We start from the raw sequence: 20,373 nt of genomic DNA on the forward strand, positions 1-20,373 counted from the left end.
GAGAAACTGTATATTTTTAATCAGTGCAAACAGTATGGAGCTGACTTTAGACACTCCTCTTTATATTTTATATTAAACTAATTCAACTCATGATGTCACTCAAAATAAAAACTGGCAAGTACACGCGCCTCTAGAGAGTTTCTCAGCACCGACTTGGGATTCAAAGCGCTCTTTGACACGTACATTGTGCCCGTCTCTGGAATCCACACGTAAACTCCCAAACCAGCACGTGGGGATGCCACATTGGAAAGGACCCCCTGACCGTCCCTCGAACCTAACTGCCCCTTTCCGTTTCACAGGAAAAAGAGCAACTCACGATATTGTATTTTTAAATAAAAAGACTTTATTCGTGAAATAAGGTAACAGCTAATAGTTTAAGGAAGGCTGGGGGAGATATTTCTTTCACACGGGGGCACACACGCACCTTGGAAAATATTTGGCAAAGTCATAAAATTAGCATTTTTAGTCACCTGTAAAGTGCTGAGACGTTAATCTCGGGTGGACTTGCATTGTTTTTCTTAACCATCCAGTAAGTAGAACATTGATAGATAACTACACGTGGAGCACAGCGAACTCACGGACCACTCGTGCACGACGCCCGCAGAAGGGGCCCTAAGTGCCAGTCTGCCGACCAAGGGCCACCTTTCCTGTGTCCTGTGTCCGCCGCCAGCACCGGCGCCCGCCCTGACCAGCACCGTGCATCCTTCAGGACATGCATTCAAAGCTAGAAGCGCTCCTGGTCGACAGATGCAAACACAGCAGGAAAGGATGGACCAAGACACCTTCTACGTCTCCTGAGACACTAAAACACACACATCTCCAACGTGGGTATTTTGGCATTGACGCTTGAGTCTAAATGTTGACAGGCATTGAGGATTTTGGTTCAAAGCAAACGTTATTTGTGAAACGTTACAGATAACATAGTGACTAAAACTTTGTTAATTTTTTTTAATAGAAAAATGCGATATAAAAATACTACTTTGTTAAAAATATACAGTACACGCATTATACCTCTTTGGAAAACTCAGTTCAACTCAGATAGCACGTAACGCCACCCGGCCTGGTATGTGTTACGTGGCTTTCTTCATTGTTACAAATTCTATTCTGGAGTTAAAAGATATACAATATAAATAAAAGTAGTGAATCTGAATCAAGGACAATTACTTTAAGAATTGTTAATAAACCCCTCCACCAGTGAATACGCTGTATTTCCCCGTGAGTTCTGAGTCTGCGAGTTCTCTAGGTGACAGGCTACGAGAACAGGTCTGCAGCGTCCCGTGTTTATTAAGGACCACGGGGGTCAGAGGGGGAGCATCCTCCCGGGACCCCCACCCACTCAAACACGGCGTCCACCCCCTTCCTCATGCGCGTTCACACGGGGCTCCCCTGCCTGGGGTGGAGGGAGGGGCTGCCGGAGATGCCCCCGTGACGATATTGCACTTTTCGGCCCCGAGACGGCTGGCGATTCACACCCAGCCAGTGCAGATGCGGCGGGACCGCTCGGGGTGTGTGACTTGGCTGAAAGGCCACCCCCGAATCTCGACCCTGGCTCACACATTCAGCAGGGGGATCTGCCAGACCATGACGGACGAGGCCAACTCCTCCGGCCGCTGCTGCCTGGCCTTCCTGCTCACCCGCCGGTGGCCCTGTCCCCCACAGGCCACCAGCACGGAGCTGGCCTTGGCCTTCCTGGCCCGCCGCCCTCGGCCGGGAGAGCTGCAGGGGAGCCGCAGGGGGTCCTGGACGAAGCTCTCCTCTGAGCGGGGCCCCAGGGAGCCCGAGCCCTGGGAAGGCGTCGGGGACCCAGACGTGGAGGAGACGTCACTGGCCGGGGCGAGGGAGCCCAGCGAAGCCCCCAGCCAGACGGCGTCGGGACCGCTGCGGCTCGGGCAGGGCCCGGGCCCCTCACCGGGGAGCGTGTCCCTCTGGTCTTCATCCTGCGGGTCGGCACCGGGGGGCGGGCTGTCCCTGGGCTTGTCTCTGTCCGCCTTGGAGGCGGCTGTGGCCACGACCAGGAACTTGACGGGCCCGTTGTGAGCATGGTAGGAGACCAGGCCTCGACCTGAAAGGGCACAGCGCTCAGCAGGGCTCCGCATGCCGGGCAGGGCCCCGGGCACCCCCCGTCCACACGGCAAAACCCTGTACTCGACAGCTCAGAGCAAAAACAGCCCCCAGACCACATTCTCGTGGATCTCTAGTGAAGTCCAAGAATGCTCTCAAAACCATGGTCTAAAATACAACCGTGGTTTTCGTCAGCAGTATCTCAGTTCTGGTACTTGCGTGGTACTTTTAAAGTGATAAAGTATCTATTTTCCTGTTCTCTGTATAAATGCCTTCTCGCCTGCTCTAAGATAATATATTTAGGAAAAGTTTCCCTAAATCTTGGTTTTAAAAACTTAAATGCCTGAAACATGTCAATGTTAGGAATAAGATGCCTAAACTCTAAGTAGTTTCCCGCCATTTTTCACTTTAAAAAGATTCTGTGGTTTAGAATAAGTTAGTCCTATGGTATCGATTAAAATGGGGGCTCTTCAGTTCAAGGGTGATGTGAATTGAATTTTAAAAGAAGCACCAGAAACTCCCTGTAGGCCTTTTTTATGAAATGCAGACTCCCCCATAACACCGGGGCTCCAAGGGCCAGGCGGAAACGGGATGTCCATTTTTAAGCGCCTCGCAGGTGAGGTGACAGAAATGGGGGGTAGATGCCCTTTTCACCAAATGCTTTGAGGTTGAAACAGGGCCCTAGCACCTCCCTCCCACTCTGGCCGAAGCAGAGGACGTTACAGGATTCCTCAGCTGGGCGAGGTGACTTCCTCCATGAGCTGAAGGACAAGTCAAGAACTCCACCAATAGCGGGTACTGGGGGAGGGTGAAGGGATGGGGACGCCCAGACACCGGGCATGGAGGTGAGATCTGACGCGACAGCCCAGGGGAACATCCCAGCATCACCGGGTGAACCTGAATGTGAGTGTTTCCTACACACCTGTGGTCCCCTCCCGGACACACAGCCAGAGGAACCCGAGTCCCTATGAGAAGGGGTGGCCAGAGGAACCCCCACAGAGGCATAGCACGTAACACACAGAACAGGAAACAACTAAATACCCACTGTACGTCACATGGGGAACAAAGCCACGCTCCAGAGCAGTGACACGCGTGAGCTACAGTCACGTGACCAACAAGGATGCGCCTCAGAAATAACGTGGAAAGAAAGCAGTCAGAGAGGAATACATACGCTACGAGACAATGATAGAAAATGTGAAAATGGCACAATTAAAGACTTCTTTTTTTTAAAAAAGGTATAAGTTGGCAAAACTATGGAGAAAAAACAATGGAACTGTGACGTGAGACCCAGCAGGAGAACGGCTACGTTTGGTTGTCGGGGAGAAGCGTCCCCAGCTGGGACGGGAAGAGCTTCTGACTCCTGAGCCTTTACCACTCAAAATGCCCGTAGTCATCACGTACAGCTTCTGTGTGTATCACAGGCGGGTCGCAGCGAAGACAGCAGTTAGGGAATGAACAAACCGAGTTGGAATTCCATGACCCTAACAGGTGGATCACGGCAAAATAGGCATTTATCTAAAGCACAGACCTGTTTGCAGTAGACCCGTGAACGCTTGTTGAGGGAAGGAAGGGCTGCCTGTGGTCAGAGTGAAATACTCCAGCGTTGACAGTAGGAAGAAACTATAGACAGAGATCTTTATAAACGTTTCAATGAGTTTCCTACAAATCTTTTTCTCTGACAGTTATTACATAATCGACATAAAATTTTAAGATCTTGGTTTTCCTTAACTTACAGAATTAACATTTCCCTGTATCATTCCAAGCTCTCTGCAAACATCATTTTCCCTGGCTGTGTTACGTTCTAAAGTGGCAACGCGACCACTGTCTTAGGCGTCTCCCTACTCCTAATTTTGGATGTTTAGGCCATTTCCTGTTCTTTCTGCATCATGGTTTATTCCTAGAGTTGGCTGCTTCACGAGACAGAATTTCCTGAATTGGAAACCCTGACTCCTGATGCAAAAGCATCTTCAAGTCCTAAACACCAAAGTGCTTTCCAAAAAGGCTGTGCCCATTTGAACTCCCCGCAACACTGCAAAACAGCACAACTGAGCTTTCTCAGATGCTGGGCCTCCTTCTTTGCAAAACATTAAAAAGCATCCATTTTCACTGGGCAAAACTGTATAGAATGATCAAAACCAACAGGCGGCAAAAAAGGTAACGTGAAAACTCGTCTTGGGGATAAGGGTCTCCCTGGACCACTGACGTCAGAAACAGGAAGACAAAAGTATAACCTGATGATTCAAATTAATAGACATAGTCTTTATAGTAGGAAAGAAAGGAAGGAAAAAAGGAAGGGACGAAGGGAGAGAGAAAGCCACCTAAGTAATTTACACTGTTTAAGCAAAGACACAGCTGACCACAGACCCATGGGCTTGACGAGAGTACAGTACAGGACAGAGGACTGGGAGACGCAGGCACTCGGGGGGTGTACTCACCGGTCACCTTGGGGATCCCCTGCAGACGAGGGACGGGCAGGGCCACCACGACGCCCAGGCTGGTGCCGACCATCAGCAAGCCGTGGCAGACGAGCAGGCTGGTCACAGACAGCCGCTGGTGTCCTGGGGGACAGGAGAGACTTGTGCCCCGCAGTCTGGCCTCTGCAGCCCACACGCTGGGGCAGGGGCCCCGGGAACAGCCCAGAAACCCTACAGACCCGCCAGAATGCTCCCCGGGCAGCCCCGAGCCCTCCCGGCCAGCGGGTGTCATCGGAGCCCTAGCCACACACCGCGACTCCTTCAGCCGGACGAGCAAGAGAGAGATCTGGGGGGCGTCCTGGATGCACCCCGGCAGAGCACGGCCACGGCCTCAGGACACGTGCACGGTGCTCTCAGCATTGCTGGTGCGGCCCTTCCAGAGCCGATCACACACCCCCGTCCCGAACCGTCCATGTAAATCATCCACTTCCAGGCAGAGCTGCACACACACACGTACACACACGTACACACACGCGCACACAAGCACACACACGCACGTCAGACGGCAGCCCCGTGTGCGCAAGAGCCCACCTAGGCAGGTAAGAGGGGACCTCGCAGGTAGGACGGGCTCCCAGTGCAGCCCGCGCTCAGCATCACAGGGGAGAGACGCAAGCAACCACCCAAAGGTTCCGTCTGAAGGAGACCACTCACGGCCTCGGTGGGAAAGTCCGGGAGACACGGACACCAAACGCTGGAGTCCAAGGGCTTTGGAGCTTCTGGCTGTTCGCTCTGCCTTGTTTTGTTTTGTTTTGCAGTCGAGGCTCTACGGCCCAGAGAGGTGGGTCAGCCTGACAACATTAGGAAGTGGAGGGAAAGGTGCGTGTCTCCCCATGACTCTCGTCTCAGGGACTGAGTCTGGGCCCCGAGCATCCCACCTCTGCCCTGACCCTGCCCACAGCACCACCACCTTCGACAGGGGCTTTAAGCCCCTCCTGGCATCTCTGCTCAGCACTGAAGCTCGAGAGCAGAGAAGGGTTATGCGGCTGCTCCCAGGAAGGAATGGAGGGCGCTTCAAAACAGCTGGATTCTTCTGCTCTCTGGAAATGAGTCATTTTCAGTATCTCTGCGTTTGACCTAAGTTCATCTTAGATAAAAAGCATGAAAACAAATGGTCTAAACACCAAAGCCAGGTCACCATGTCCACTGAAGTTATTTTATGATTATTTAGGCAACGAAACACTGAAACCAAACCGAGACAACAGCTACAAAAACTAAAGATCTGGTTTTATCTCTAAATACAGGCATATTTTTTGAAGAAAAGCTAATGTATTAAGTTCCCAGGAATCCAAATGCGTGCCCATGGGAGCAGCTGGGGCTTTAGAGACGCCTAGGACCTGCGTGTCTGTCTACACCTGGGCCGGGAGCTGCCATTTCCAAATGCCAGGGAGAACTGCAGAAGCCATTCAGAAACAGGGCTCTGGGCACAGCTCACAACGATTGCTATCCAGGGGCAGGTGGTCCCACCGTGGGGCAGCCCTTCGGAGAGGAGCTCCAGGGACCAGGGAACGTCCCAGGACACACGGGTGTGCCTTCCAGAGCAGAAGCCTCACTTGATGCCACGTGACCTAAAGATTCCCCACAGCTACAGCCGAGACAGAAAGCAAACCCGCAAAGCAGAGACCCTCCTCTCCAACCCTCCGGGAACCTTTGGTGGAAGCAGCTGGTGGAGGCGACTTTTGGGACTGGCTCACTGCTCTGTGTTTTGTTTTGTTCCAGTGACGTACGGCCTCCGCCACTGCCCTGGTGCACAGGGGCAGCAGGTTACATTCCATCTGGATATCTTACTTCTCAACACCAACATGGAGAATGTCATGACAACGGGATGGACGGGGGACAGAGCTATTATTTCCCTTTTGCAGCCACTTTCTGAAGCCACCCTCCTGGAAGGAATACAGAAACTGGGGCAGTGGTATAGCCCTGTGGTCCTAGATGTGAATAAATTTCCTTTTTAACACACGAAAGTATTGGCAACAATAAAAACAAGCAGACTCTCATGACGTGGTCTCAGGGCTCGGTTCCGAGGCTGGCTGTGGGTTTTTATATCATTTAAGTCCACCCACACCCTCATTTTGGTAGCCAAGTCCTGCATATAAGCGAAAACTGTTTGTATGAATAAACTGTTTTGTGATTTATTTGATCATCCTGAAATATTTTGGCCTGGGAAACTGAGTTTCCTTTCATTCTTCTCCAAAAAAGGAATTTGTGAGTTAAATTTTCTTTCACAGAGAATATATCATTTTTAAAATATCGGCCTAGGACTATTAAAGAAGCATCTGAAATACTTTTAATCTACCACTTGGCTTTAAAGAAAACTAATGAGGAAAAGGGAATTTCAAACAGCCCACCTCCACAGTGAGGATTAACAGATCCTCGTAAAATATGATGTGAAATATTTCCAACCACTAATAAAAACATTAAGAAGATGTTTTTAAGAAGATGTTACAAAGGATAAAAGTTTACTACTTATTTTCATTCATAAATGCATTTTGAAAGTGACCTTTTATCCCCCTTAGGAATTTTCCCGCCTCTTTGCCTGTAAATAGCATATTAGGAACATCTGACTTTTCATCCTGTCTCCAGCTTTTACATCTGTGTTACGTTATATGCAGTGAAAATCTGGGAAACTCTCTAGTCTCTGTAAAGAAACTGCTCTCTCCAGAAGTGGATCTTTCTAAAGAGAAAGGACAAAACAATTCAAAGGTACAGAAGGTGCACTGTGTGGCATCGGGATGGGGAAAAGTCACCGTGTGGGGAAAGGTTACGAAACATGACGAGAAGGGGAAAAACTACACGGTCGGTGGGAAAGACCAACGGAAACAACGCCGGGGCTTCTGGGTGGTGCTCCTGGGAGGACACCCACAAACCTTCACTTCATCATAACAAACGCGAAAGCAGGGAAAACTGGGATGTTTTTCTTTCTAACTGGTTTGAAAGCCTTCAGTTCCAGCGCGTGATGGTTTGTTCCATTTTCAAAGTAGTCTAGGATTCATCTTTAATTTCACATATGAAAGTTTAACTGAATGGTAATTAGGGAACGGGGAGATTTTCCCATTCCGGAGGGTCTGCAGACAGAGCTGCTGAGTGGCGTCCAGGCTACTCCTTGTGGAAGCACCAGCTGTGGCCTTCTGAGCTGGCCAAGCTGCGGGCAGAGGGGCCACCCACTCAGCATCTAAGGGGGAGGCGGGGCGGGACGGGCGGGGCAGAGATGCCGACAAAGGCTGCAGTTGGCATGGGGCGGAAGTGAGTTATCAACACGAAGGGGCGGGGGAGCTGGCCGCTGTGTGATGCACGCTCTCTGGGGACCCTGCTGTCCTCTCACACGGGGACACAGGAGCACAGGAGAGGCCGGCCAGGTTTATTCAAATGCTCACAAGAAACACACAAACAGGGGAGAGAATAGGAGAAGCAGCCAGCCTTCCAAGTGTGCTTGGAAAGGCTATGACTGGAACCCACTCCTGGCTCCCACCCGGGACAGAGACCAGGGAGGCGGGCAGGTTAGCGCAGGATTAACTGCTGGTTAAAGAGCCGCTGGTTAGCGCAGGATCAACTGCTGGTTAAGGAAGCTGCTAGTTAGCTCGGGATCAACTGCTGGTACAGGAGCTGCTGGTTAGAGCAGGACCAACTGCTGGTTGAGTAGCTGCTGGTTAGCACAGGATCAACTGCTGGTTAAGGAGCCGCTGGTTAGCGCGGGATCAACTGCTGGTACTGGAGCCGCTGGTTAGCGCGGGATCAACTGCTGGTTAAGGAGCCGCTGGTTAGCGCGGGATCAACTGCTGCTTAAGGAGCCGCTGGTTAGCGCGGGATCAACTGCTGGTACTGGAGCCGCTGGTTAGCGCGGGATCAACTGCTGGTTAAGGAAGCTGCTAGTTAGCGCGGGACCAACTGCTGGTTGAGTAGCTGCTGGTTAGCGCAGGATCAACTGCTGGTTAAGGAAGCTGCTAGTTAGCGCGGGATCAACTGCTGGTTAAGGAAGCTGCTAGTTAGCTCAGGACCAACTGCTGGTTGAGTAGCTGCTGGTTAGCGCGGGATGGCACCAGAGCCCAAGGGACACGAAATCCACTCCTCGGTCTGTTCCCTAACTCATAAATAACCTTGAGTCTAGTTTAAGTTGCTGAATTCCCTTATGATGTGGTTTGATGGTACTTAGAAGAGTTACACTGACTTTTGTATTACATAGAAAATTGTGCCACTTTATTTGGTTACGTCACCCCTGGAAAGCAACGTGCTCACTCCGCGGGGACCTGGGAAGGCTAATCTGACAGGGGGCGGGGGGTCTCAGCACTTTTTCATCCAAATACCTTCCCCTGACTGTTCTGGACGAAGAGGAAACAGCTGCATCCTGACGTGACTCATGCAGCCTCATGACCCGGAGGAGATGCCACCCTCTGAACCATGGGCTGTAACCACCTCGGGGGCCGGGAAGGTTGACTGACGGCCCCTCGAAACGTGTGTGCTGACCCCAGGCGCCGTCATCCACTGTGTCTGCCAAGTATGATGTGGTTTACGGCAAAGCGCTCGAACTAATGGTGCTCAGAACAGAGCTCCAAACCGGACAGAAAGATGCAGCTCATCACACGAGTCCCAGTCCACAGGGGAAAGCACACTGAGACCTCTAGGGAACTAAATAGGGTTCTCAATTCTGCTACAAAAAGTCACGAGTTACAGTACAGTGTAGTGATTTTTTTTTCCAGTTGCGTTCTTTCTGGCCTGGGAAGGCTTCATCTCTAGAACCTACTGGAATTTTATATTCCAGTGAGAGCACGAAAGGACAGTTTACACGTTATTGCCATATATACGTAAAAAACCCATTTGGGCAACATCACGAACACAACTCTAGAATGAGGTTTACATACATGTGTCCAGGATGATGGTGGTCCAAGGACCTGCAATTCCACAGGCTCACATAGGGTGCAAACACGCACTGACACAAGTATCTAAGTGTCAGAGAGGACACAATGAAACACTTCTCACCGTGAAACACTGGCCCAAGGTAAGGCGATTCAAAGGACAGACAAGACATGGGTGTCTGGCCTCCCTGTTCCCCAAAATGCAAGAAAATCAGACCAACGTCAGATGCCTTTCTGAGGACCACATTCAAGAACCACTGCCCAGGCGTAGCAAGAGGACTCTCATTCTAAGTGTCCCTGATTTCTGCTCTAACTGTCCACCTTCCTCACGTCCGCCAGGTCTAGCAGCTACAAACCTGGGAGTAAAACATGAGATGCAGAGAAAGCACAGAATCCCCGGATATTGGTGAAACTGGAGGTATTTCGCACACAGCAGGCAGATGCGGGAGAACACGCCACCCAAAGGCTCCTTCTGCATGGGACACGGGCTCGGGAGAAAGAGCCCTAAGTCCTGGCACAAGGATAGGAGGCGGGGGCCCTGGGGGGGGGGGCCAGGGACTGCGTGTGGTGACGGTGACAGCAGGCGGGGGCACACCTGCCAAGGGGCCCGGGGACGTGGGGCCGCCAGGTGTCCCCACCTGACCACACGGTCTCCTGGCTCCACAGGAACCCAGGCGGATCCTGACCTGAACAGTGAAAGCCACGCAGGTGGATAAGAAACAAGGGAGTCGTTAACTGGGGGATGGAAAGAAGGAAAGAAAACAAGATGAAGTACAGCCGGTGGCCCAGGTGCAAACAGGTTACGTGGTCACAGGTACGTGACCGCTGGGCTTTGGTACAACAGGGACTGGGGGTTTGAGCGCCCTGGGAGGGCTTCCTGCACAGGTCTGTTCACGCGGTGTGGGTGGCAGCCCATGTGCTGCACACCGGATCTTTCTCTTCTCCAACCAGGAGCCAGGAGACGCAGCCAACGTGGGAAAGGAGGGGAATGCCATGCGGCATGAGCCTGGTCCTTAAAAGCCCCGTGGAGACGTGGGCCAATACACACCAGGCACACACACCTGTACACAGCAAGCAACGCGTATACATACGAGTTACATACATACACACATTTGCAACATGCTTATATACACTAGCCACACGCCCGTACATAACAAGCCCAGGTGTACATACTAGCCACACACCCGTACATAACAAGCCCACGTGTGTACATACTAGCCACACACCCGTACATAACAAGCCCAGGTGTACATACTAGCCACACACCCGTACATAACAAGCCCACATGTGTACATACTAGCCACACACCCGTACATAACAAGCCCAGGTGTACGTACTAGCCACACACCCGTACATAACAAGCCCAGGTGTACATACTAGCCACATGCCCGTACATAACAAGCCCATGCGTGTACATGCTAGCCACACGCCCGTACATAACAAGCCCACACATGTACATACTAGCCACACACCCGTACATAACAAGCCCATGCGTGTACATGCTAGCCACACGCCCGTACATAACAAGCCCAGGTGTACATACTAGCCACACGCCCGTACATAACAAGCCCACACATGTACATACTAGCCACACACCCGTACATAACAAGCCCATGCGTGTACATGCTAGCCACACGCCCGTACATAACAAGCCCAGGTGTACATACTAGCCACACACCCATACATAACAAGCCCATGTGTGTACATACTAGCCACACACCCGTACCTAACAAGCTCACGTGTGTACATACTAGCCGCACACCCGTACATAACAAGCCCAGGTGTACATACTAGCCACATGCCAGTACATAGCAAGCCGTGTACATACTAGCCACATGCCCGTACCTAACAAGCTCACGCGTGTACATATTAGCCACACACCAGCCACATGCGGCTCCCACACCCCACTCCCGCACCTTGGCTGGTTTGACTCTCGCTGCCAGGAACACCCTTCCCGCGTGGGGCTGTCGGAGCCCCGTGGAGCCCCCCCACCAGAGAGTCTCCTTTTCTCTGCCCTTCAACCTCATATCCTTGCCCCTGCCCCCCGCCCCAGTGCTTTACTAACAGCACTAAACCGTCTGCGATGGGCGGCTCTGACCTCTAAGAAGGGCGCTTTAGTTCGGGTCACCCGACAGCCCCGAGCGCCGGCCCCGGGGGATGTGGCACCGCCCCCCAGCGCCCCAGGGCCCACCTGGCAGCATGTGGTGGACCGGGGTGGCGACGTTGACGTCCTGGAGATGTTTGAGCGTCTCCGTGTGGAAGAGGCGGAGCGTGGACCCCGAGGTGAAGGCGATCCAGATGCCCACGCCGGCAATGGCCATGTGTGAGACCACCATGCCCTCCTCCTGGTGGGCCTCCAGCTGGCTCTGCGGAGACCAAGGAGAAGGCGAGGGCGTGTCAGGGATACAGCACGGAGCTGCACCCCACGTCGCCGTCACGGACCCGCCCTCTGGGCTGCGCGTGAAGCCTCGGGTGGCGCTGTCGTCCCCACCATGCCAGCGTGTCCAGCTGGCGCCCCGGATCTCACCTGCCCTCAACCACCTACAGCAAGGGCACCGTCACCCCAGATCCGCAGGTGCTGAGCAGCGCCCTGGACGCCGTGGACCATCAGCACCCCCAAACCTGAGCGGGAACGAGGGCCACGTCTGCCTGCGAGGAGGCCTGTACGGGCAGCTAAGCCCCCGCCGAGCTCGCAGGGTCCCCTCGGTGTCCAGCCCTGTCCGGTCCCCGGGTGGCCACCTGCTGCTTCTCCGTTTGACCAGGCCCTTCCCGAGCCTCTGGGCTGTGCTCTGCTCCAGGTCTCCATCCTGACAACCCTGCTCCACGGGGCCCCCGAGAGGGAACTTTTGGAACTTGTCCCCATGGTGGACGGGCTGGTGCTGGGCAGCTGTGGTCACTGCCTACCAGGGATTGGCGGGGGGCAGGTGGGGTGAAGCTTGGAGACACAGTGAGAAGAAACACTACCCTCAAAGAAGTCCTCTTAGCCCACAGCAGGTCACAATCCTGCACAGCTCTCTAGCCTGAAAAGAGGTAACTTAAAACCCCCTAGGGAAAAAACAGGCTTATGCCTCTGTCCCCTTCCTCAAGGACTGAGAACAGTGCGGGACGCTCTTTACAACCCACTATGCGGCCGAGGGGGCCAAAGGCGCCATCCTCGCACGCCTACCCTCGTGGAAAGGGCTCGCCAGTTAGCCCCTCACGCTGCACCCACGCCGCGCGGCACTCCCAAGCTGGACCAAGGGGGACACGTGAGTCTCTGATTTTGTCGGAAGGGAGGCTGCCCGTCCAAGGGCACCACACCTTGTTTTAAGTGAAGACTGCAGCTGGACAGGCAGGGCTGGAGAGCGGCCTGGGGGTCGTCCTGAAGCCGGGACTCAGGCGTGACAGTGATTCTGGAGTTCGCAGACGCCCCCGACGGCCTGAGCGCCCAGTCCTGCCATCACCACCTGCCCGGGGCTGCGCATTCCCTCCGGAGTCCCCGCGCACCTCCCGGGAGGGAAGATGAGGACCCTGCTCTCAGGGCGGACAACTGGCTCGGGCCCTCGGCCCCTCCTGCAGCCAAAGCCGGGGGGCCGCCGTTTCCTCCGAGGCGCCCATGCTATGCTCACCTCCACAGACACCTCCCTCCGTGCACGTGTGCACCCTCCCACAAAGCGACCCCGATCATCACAGGTCTAATTTAAACACGCGTCAGTGGGGACGAGCCGGTGCCGGGGGTTAGGAAGGAGCCCCGAGTTCTTACAGAGTGAGTCCTCCCGAGTAAACACATATGACTGGAAATGCTGGGCCACACAGCAACTCCACATTTCACTTTTTGAGGAAGGACAGACTGTTTTCCAACAGCTGCCCCATTTCACGTCCCCACCGGCGATGTGTGCAGCTCTCGACTTCTCCACGTCCTCTCAGCACTTGTTAATGTCCCTTTTCTATTGCTGTCATCCTCGTGGGCGTGACGTGGTGTCTCATGGTTGCTTTGGTTTGCATTTCCCTAAGGACTAAGGATGGTGCACACGCTTCCCTGTGTGGCCGACTGTGTATCTTCTTTGTAGAAATGTCCGTTCAGATCCTTGGTCCGTGTCTGAACTGGACTATTTTTCTTTTGATCGTTGAGCTGTAAGTTATATAAGCTGTTTGTTATGCACTCTTGGCAGATACACGATTCTTAAGTATTTTCTGCCATTCCGTGGGTCGCCTTTTCACTTTGCGGACAGCCCGTTGAGGTGGCTTGGGCTGCCCTGTACCACAGAAACAGACATGGCTTTCCTCTCTGGCAGGCTTCAAGGGGGATAGCTTCCATGCTGTTTTGTGAACCGGTACAGATCCCCTCGGAGGAAGCCCACTGCCGAGACCAGGGCTGCAGGAAGCGGTAGCACTATTTCGCGTCCCACTGCCCTGTGTGTGTATCACCGAGCAGTAAGGTTTCAGTAGCAGAGCGGGGCTGACTGGGAGGAATGGGGCAAGCGGCCCACCCCTCCCACGTGCGCTGAGACTCGGCCTCACAGCTCTGCGTCTCTGAAGAGGAAAAGCCCAGCTGGTCCTTCAGGTCAGCTCAGGACAAAGCGCTCACTGCTCCCGGAAGGCCATCTCTGGCAGAGCAAGGCGGCTTCCAAAGAGAGGTTAAAAAGGGAAGAAAAACGTCACGTGATGCTGAGAAGTCCTTGTGCTACCTGAGCGTAAAGGAGCACAGGTACTCGCTCTCCTGGCTGCTGGCTCTTTCACAGTTACTGTTGAAACTTCTTGTGGAAGAAGAGAGAAACTCGCGGTCTGCTGGTCCTCAACCCCCGCTTCTTTCTAAGAACTCAGCAAGCCCAGGGAGGAGGCAGCCCAGAGCCGCTGCTGGTCGGGGCCCACCCCGTCCCTGCCGTCCAGCGGCTCTGTTCGGTTACTGCCTTGGCCACCCCACTCCCATCCTCTGTCTTGCGGGCCATCTTGTCCCACGCGTCCTGCACGCTGCTTCCCGGCCGTCCTGTGGCCACCTCCACCGCTGCAGCGGCTGCCCGGGTCCACCACTGTCTGCTCACGGGTCTTCGGCGTCTCACAACTGGCTGTTTTTCTTTACAGAAGTGCCTCGTTCTGCAAAATCTACCTCAGATTCTCCCTCTCTGTCCTCCACCCACGGGGAGTGGAATTCTCCCAACAGAGCTCTGGAACAACCTTCTCAGTGAGTCTTCAGTCCCCAATCTCACCCCCCTTTCAACTCCCTGCAAAAAAAAGTCCTCGGAGAAGACAGATTTCCTGGCATCTGTCCCTTGGTTAAATCCCCACACGGCCCCCGCCGCGCACAGCGTGGCGGGGCTCAGGACGTCACGCACCGATCTGCCCTGGGAACCGAGCCAAGCACGGCTGCCCTCACAGTCACGCCTTGGCCTCGCCAGAGCTGCCCAGACGGGCCCCGTGAGCGCTCACGGCAACAGAGGCTGAAACCCCGGGAACAGAGGCGGGGACCGCACGCTCCTGCGTGTGAGGGACCAGGTGCCCTCTGACCACACCTGCGCCAACCCCACGTCCCCACGCTCGGACTCACCCTGTTTCTGGGCAAAGGTCCTCCAGGAACTGCCTTCTCATGTCCTGACACACAGCACTCCTCCTCTGAGATGTCATGCGTTTTTGCCGCCTGCTGAAGTCCTCCTCTCCCCGGACAGGGCGGCTTTACGGGCCTGTGACCCTCGCGGGGTCTCAGGCTCAGAGGGCTCCGCACCTGGCATGATGCTCGGGCTGCTGGCATCTCGGAGTCCGGGCTAACTGACATTGGACGTGGGGCCCTGCAGATGCCGTAGCCAGTCCTGACCCCAGACCTGCCCCCAGGGGCCAGGTACCTGGTGTTGCCCTCACCTGTTCAGGCACGGCACCTGGCCTGTGAGTTCTTCCTGGGCTTTGGGTTTTTTTGTATAGCACTGTACTTCTTAAATGCGTGACACGTTTATGCTGGATGATGGGTGATGTGAACAATAATTTATCTCTGGGATGCTGGCCATTGTCTCCCACCTTCTCAGAGGCTTGGTCTTCTGTGTGAAAACAGGAACTTTGGGCAACAGGGTGTCGGAGTCTCCTGCCACCTTGAAATCATGCGGATCTGAAGGTCTCTGCAGGGTAGCAGGGCCGGGACCGGCAGTAGGTGTTCAAGAACTGGTCTGCCTGCCAGCTTGGGCCTGTCGCCTCTGTGCCCTGCATTCGTGTCTTTCTATACAGTGACGGGAATTTATCTCATTAGGAAAAAAACGCATCAACTCAGAAAACGCTCTGCTACTAGGTCACCTTTAGTATCGTATCCATTTCATTCTTTCATTCTATTTTTCTCTTCAACGTCGGGGGTAGGGTTGGAAGGAAAGCTTTTTCTTCTTCTCCTGTCCTTCTGTCTGTTTGTCCTGAGTCAGGAACACTGCACATTGCAGAAAATCGAGAGTAAGGAAGGACAGGTCTTACTTTAAACAGCTCCAGTAATTAAACCGAAACTACCTGTGAAATCGGGGCTCCAAGAAACAAAGCTGTGAGGTCAGCACCCACCGTATCCACCAAACTGCCCGCTCTTCAACGTCAGGTTGCTTTCAGAGCTGCGTCCGTGTTCCTAAAGCTCAACGTTTTCTTAAAAGGCATGAAGTAAACCCCGTGAAGAAGGCCCTACGTAGCTGGGAAGGAAGAAAGAAGGCGCCCCCCACCCCAGATCCAGGTGCAATGACTGCAGCTTCATTACGTGCATTTAACACTTACGCTTCCCCGTCTGCTTTCCCGGACCTGGCGGGAAGGCGGGGAGTTTTATTCCTGCCACGCTGGGCACGCACAGCCCGCCTGGTTCGGCATCTCTGGGTGAGGTGCTCGGCGCTGCCCCATCAGAACGCCGAGCTGGCACTGCAGTCCCGCTGCCCCCGCTGCAACTGTGCCAACCACTGCCGTGCAGAGGCCACCGCGAGAACATTCATGCCCCTGGACATCAGAACTCACACCCTGCTCAGCCCACCGCAGAGCGAGTGCAGCCTTGTGGCCCCACGTCGCTGGCCCTACAGACAGGGCACATTCAGGGAGCTTCCCTGTAGCAGCTGTCCTCACCCCAACCAAAGAGGCTGCAGACGCATTGAGGTTTCAAGCCTGCAGAGCTGCACCGGTACCCCAACTGTGGTTTCCCTGCCCGGCGGAACAACTGGATAAATTACGTTTTTTTAATAACAGTAGATTTTGCTTCTCTCTCCATAAACACATTTACTCATTTTGGTACTAAAAACACACAGAAAGGAGGCTTTTATTTAAATCCAAATATGTTACTTCTGAGTCTTCAAGATTTACAGCATATGGAGCCTCTGGAGCATGTGGAAATAACCCTTTAATGATAATAAGGTCATAACGTTCTGTTAGTCTGGAATCGCCTTGGCGGCAGCTACAGAAACCATCATTCCGGCTTTCGGTACGAATTTATGGCAAAATTAACGTATTGCTTTTGGAGAGATGTTCTAAAGAAAGATTGTTACGTTATTATTCCTTCTCTGTGAAAAGAAACTGAAATACAGCTAACAGAATGCTATTTCTGGCTCTTGTATATTTACTCTAATAATAATTTATTCTAGTAATAAATAGCAACCACTACTGGGGTGCTCTTTACTGGCAATATTACCTCCCATTTTGATGACGAAGTTGGTTGATCGCCAGCTTGTGGATCAGAGCCTGAGGCCCAGGTAAGCGGCTCACCTGCGACCACCGTGCAGTGCAGGGTTGAGTTAGGATCTGGACTGTGACCCTCACTACGTCACCGATAAGGTGCGACACTGCTGGTGTACAAGGCAGTGGAATACAGCCCAGCAGTGGTTACAGCGTCTATCAAGTGCCCTGCACAGGGGCCGTGGTTAATGACCTCTCCACACCCCACTGAGGGCTTCTTATTACTCTGAGGCATGTGAAGTAAAAAGGAGCAGGTGGAGAGAAGTAGAAACAAGAAGTTACCATAAAAATACTGGCAGAGACTTCCCTGGCGGTCCAGTGGTTAGGACTGCGCTCTCACTGCCAAGGCCCTGGGTTCAATCCCTGGTCAGGGAACTAAGATCCCACAAGCCATGCGGTGCGGTGGCAGGGGGGGCGGGGAACAAGCAAAAGCAATTTCACAGGTTTGTCTCCTGCCTCCTATTCTGGACATCAGCCCCATCTCCTCTACGGCTGACCGCTGACCCCCTGTCACTTGAGGAGGCTCCGCCCTGCGGGCCCCTGGGGAGGTCACGTCGGAAACAACACAGATGGAAGAACGGTTTGCGGTCCGACAGCAAGAGCGCCAGCCTGGAGTCCATGCAGGACCGAGCTCCTGGCCGCAGCACCTCGGCTCCTGGGCGCGGACCTGCTCCCCAAGCCGCCCACAGGGATTCGGGGCATCTGAAGAGGCCCCAGATCCACAGAGAGGTGGGCCCACCCCCGCAACCCTCACCTGAACACACTTCCCTTCCCACTACCTTCCTTGTGAGGGTCGCGAGATTTTCACTTGTGAGGTAGTTCACTGGCTGCAAAAGCACCCGTGTTATAGGAGTTTCCTTAGGGCAGAGCGGAGCGAAGATGAACAGGTAGGAAATAAGTATGTCTGTCTCATCTTTAACAATAAAGGAGTAACATGGCTAAACATTTTACACGTGTATCGCATGTTTTAGTAACGTGGCTAAAACATTCAAGAGGTCCAATGAGAAGTGAAATCCATCTTCTCCATGTGTATATATGTACATACACATATACACGTGTATGGCTACATGTTTACGTACACCCACGTGTGAGTACACTATCTGTGTGTGTGTATTGTGAGTACGTCGCCTACCTGTACCTCTTCCTCTGTGAGCTGCCTTTTCATGTCGTTTGAACGTTTTCTATTAGCTTGGTTTCTTCTCTTTAATTTAGCAAGAGTCCTCTTTATATAAGAACACTAACACTTGGTGGCAGATGCAGCAAATATTTTATCAGTTTTCATTTACGAGAGTTTTGATACAAACAACACATAGTAGATGCTAAAAAAAAAAAAAAAGGTTCTAAAACTTTACCAAATTTATCATATTCTTTACCATGGCAACTTCTAGGTATACGACGAATCTGGAAAGTTCCCCCCGCTGCAAAGTAACGGAACCATCCTACTGTTTGTACCTTGTAAGTCTGTGGCTTTGTCTGTAACTCTAACATCCCTGGCTCCGGAATGCCTACAACGGTGAAGAGCTGGGGCCTGAGACGCAGTCTGGTTTCTCCCAGTGACTATGCTCTCTACTGAATAATCCATTTATCACACTGACTTGAAACGCCTCTTCAATCAAACACTAATTTTCCACATGTCCTTGAAGACTTACTAGTATGTTCATACTGAATACACCTTTTAAAGTAACGTCTGTATTAAAGGTAAATAACAGACAATCAGTCCATGGATGTGGCTAGACAAGGGCTGTGGGACTTTTGAGTTAATCCTTCCTTCTAAGCCACACTAGGAGGGATTTTCTTTCAGCACAGAGCCGCAGGCAGGACACTGCCTGACCTCTCTACCCGCGAGAGGCGATCCTCGACATCAGCCTGGGAAGTTAGTCGCACTGGTTCTGAAGTGCGTCTTCCCGCACTGTGTAGCCACTTAAAATGACTTACCTCCACGGCGTGAGTCTCCACACTGATTACAGACACTTGACCTCCAGACGCCGCCCACAGTGTGTCTTCCATCATTAGCAGACTTCGAACTGGGAGGACGCCTAATTTTATCACTGTTTGAGGTTCGGAATTCCAGGATCCATCTTAAAAGAAGATATTTCTTTCAATTTCATTCAAATTCAGTTTCTCAAACAGACATTTCTCCAAAGAAGAAATACGGATGGCCAACAGGTACATGAAAAGATGCTCAACATCACTCATCATCAGGGAAATGCAAATCAAAACCACAATGAGACGTCACCTGACACTGTCAGAATGGCCATCCTCAAAAACACAAGAAAATACAAGTATTGGTGAGGATGTGAAGAAGTGACAACCCTTGTGCACTCTTGGTGGGAATGTAATAAATTGGTGCAGCCACTGTGGAAAACAGTGTAGAGGTTCCTCAAAAAACTAAAAATAGAACTGCCGTATGATCCAGCAATTCTAGTCCTTGGTATATAACCGAACAAAACAAAAACACTAATTTGAAATGATACTTGCACCCCAATGTTCAATGCAGCACTATTTACAACAGCCAAGACGTGGAAGCAACCTAAGTGTCTATTAACAGACGAATGGATAAAGAAGATGTGGTGCCTATATACAGTGGAATATTACTCAGCCATAAAAAAGAATGAAATCTTGCCATTCGTGACAACACGATGGAACCTGAGGGCATTATGCTAACTGAAATGAGTCAGACAGAGAAAGACAAATACCGTATGATCTCACTTTTATGTGGGATCTAAGAAAGCCAAACTCATAGAAACAGAGAGTAGAAGGGTGGTTGACAGGGGCTGTGGGTGGGAAAATGGGAGATGCTGGCAAAGGGTTCCAACTTCGGTCATAAGATGAATAAGCTCTGAGGATCTAGTGCACAACATTATGGTTACAGTTAACAACACTGTATGATACACTTAAAAGTTGTTAAGAGACTAGATCTTAAACGTTCTCACCACAAAAAAGCAACGGTAAGTATGTGACGTGATGGAGGTGTGAGCTGGCAGACGGCGGTGATCATTTTGCAATATGCATCAAATCAAGACACTGTACGCCTTAAACCTACACAATGTTGTATGTCAGTTATAGCTCAATAAAGCTGGGGAAAAAGGTTCAAATACCCCCCTCCCCAATTAAATACATCAAAATAAAGCCTAAATAAATTCATAACACTGGAAGAAATGGACACAGACACTCCAAATCAAGTTGGGAGGCCTGCTAGACCAGACATATTATAGCAATTTCAAAATTTCAACTAGTTAATAATTCCCATGAAATTTAATCTCTACCGGAGCAGTGGAAAAAACAACTTGAATGAGCAAAGCCGTGCTACCAAAGCCAGATAAAGGTCGCAGAGAAGAGAAACA

At 52.2% G+C, this 20,373-nt stretch overlaps 1 protein-coding gene across 8 annotated transcripts in view; it reads right to left on the reverse strand.

The window, feature by feature from the left end:
• Window positions 1–320: 320 nt before the first annotated feature.
• Window positions 321–20,373, reverse strand: part of ARHGEF10 (Rho guanine nucleotide exchange factor 10) — an 88,945-nt gene continuing 68,892 nt past the window's right edge. For 7 of the 8 annotated variants that reach the window (XM_022570866.2, XM_089903596.1, XM_089903595.1 and 4 more), the window contains 4 exons: window positions 18,965–19,107; window positions 11,574–11,748; window positions 4,497–4,619; window positions 321–2,062 (listed from right to left, as the gene is read on the reverse strand). In XM_022570866.2, the coding sequence (XP_022426574.2) occupies window positions 1,551–2,062; window positions 4,497–4,619; window positions 11,574–11,748; window positions 18,965–19,107 (953 nt within the window). In that variant the 3' untranslated portion in view covers window positions 321–1,550. Of the gene's footprint in view, window positions 2,063–4,496; window positions 4,620–11,573; window positions 11,749–14,979; window positions 15,762–18,964; window positions 19,108–20,373 lie in introns of those variants that run through there. The other variant, XM_022570870.2, reaches the window with a different exon arrangement.

Source organism: Delphinapterus leucas, chromosome 21 (genome assembly GCF_059928025.1).
Source record: "Delphinapterus leucas isolate spDelLeu-1000000601 "Yukka" chromosome 21, BTC_Dleu_Yukka2, whole genome shotgun sequence".
NCBI classification, from domain to species: Eukaryota; Metazoa; Chordata; class Mammalia; order Artiodactyla; family Monodontidae; genus Delphinapterus; species Delphinapterus leucas.